Genomic DNA, 705 nt, shown 5'->3' with positions numbered 1-705 from the left:
GGGCGGTAGAGAAGCTGCACTGCAGGCCCCTCTGTCTCTGAGGGGAAGACGTGGCGTACTGAGGCAAACATACGCAACGAGGGTTTAGGGTTTAGGGTTTAGGGTTTACAGGTTAGGGTTTAGGGTTTACGGGTTAGGGTTTAGGGTTTACCATACCATACGACAACAGGTTGAGAGAGTGAATTTTATAGCTTTAGGTTTAGGGTTTAGGGTTTAGGGTTTAGGGATTGAGGGCTTTGGGGTTGGCGTCGCAGGGTGGTGACAGAGCTAGGGTTTAGGGTTTAGGGTATCGTCTGGTTGCCTCCCCCTGCAGTGTCCGAAGGGTGAGACACCACAGACGAAGTTTTAGGGTTTAGGGTTTATAAGTGTTGATTAGGGTTTATGAGGGTTTATGAGGGTTTATGAGGGTTTATGAGGGTTTAGGTACTTGCCTGGTAGTTTACAATTGGATTGATCTACATAATAAACTTCTACACAAACCCCCAAAGAAGAAGAAAGTGCATACACCTGGGGTTCGTTTGCAGCTACCCACATGGGTTCAACCTCTCTCATACAAAAAGAAGCAACGGTTTCTCCTGCATCTATATACGGGGCGTAGTAGGATTCTCGGCTCTTTAGCTCACTCGCCGTCGCCAACCTAAATTAAAAAAATAAAACATTTATGTATTCATTTTTATCTTTTTTTCTCGATATATCAATATATTC

The 705-nt window shown here is 44.7% G+C and overlaps 1 protein-coding gene across 1 annotated transcript in view; it reads right to left on the bottom strand.

The window, feature by feature from the left end:
- Positions 1-619: 619 nt before the first annotated feature.
- The window catches only part of EMH_0072440 (ubiquitin thiolesterase protein, putative), a gene marked incomplete at both ends in the record, with an annotated part of 3125 nt that continues 3039 nt past the window's right edge, over positions 620-705 (bottom strand). The window contains one exon of the mRNA XM_013499207.1: positions 620-637. Within this exon, the coding sequence (XP_013354661.1) occupies positions 620-637 (18 nt within the window). The remainder of the gene's footprint in view (positions 638-705) is intronic.

Source organism: Eimeria mitis, genomic scaffold (assembly GCF_000499745.2).
Source record: "Eimeria mitis Houghton genomic scaffold, Emh_scaff4097, whole genome shotgun sequence".
Lineage (NCBI taxonomy): Eukaryota > Apicomplexa > Conoidasida > Eucoccidiorida > Eimeriidae > Eimeria > Eimeria mitis.
The sequence above is the reverse complement of the archived record's forward strand: the minus strand, read 5'-3'. Positions and strand labels throughout refer to the sequence as shown.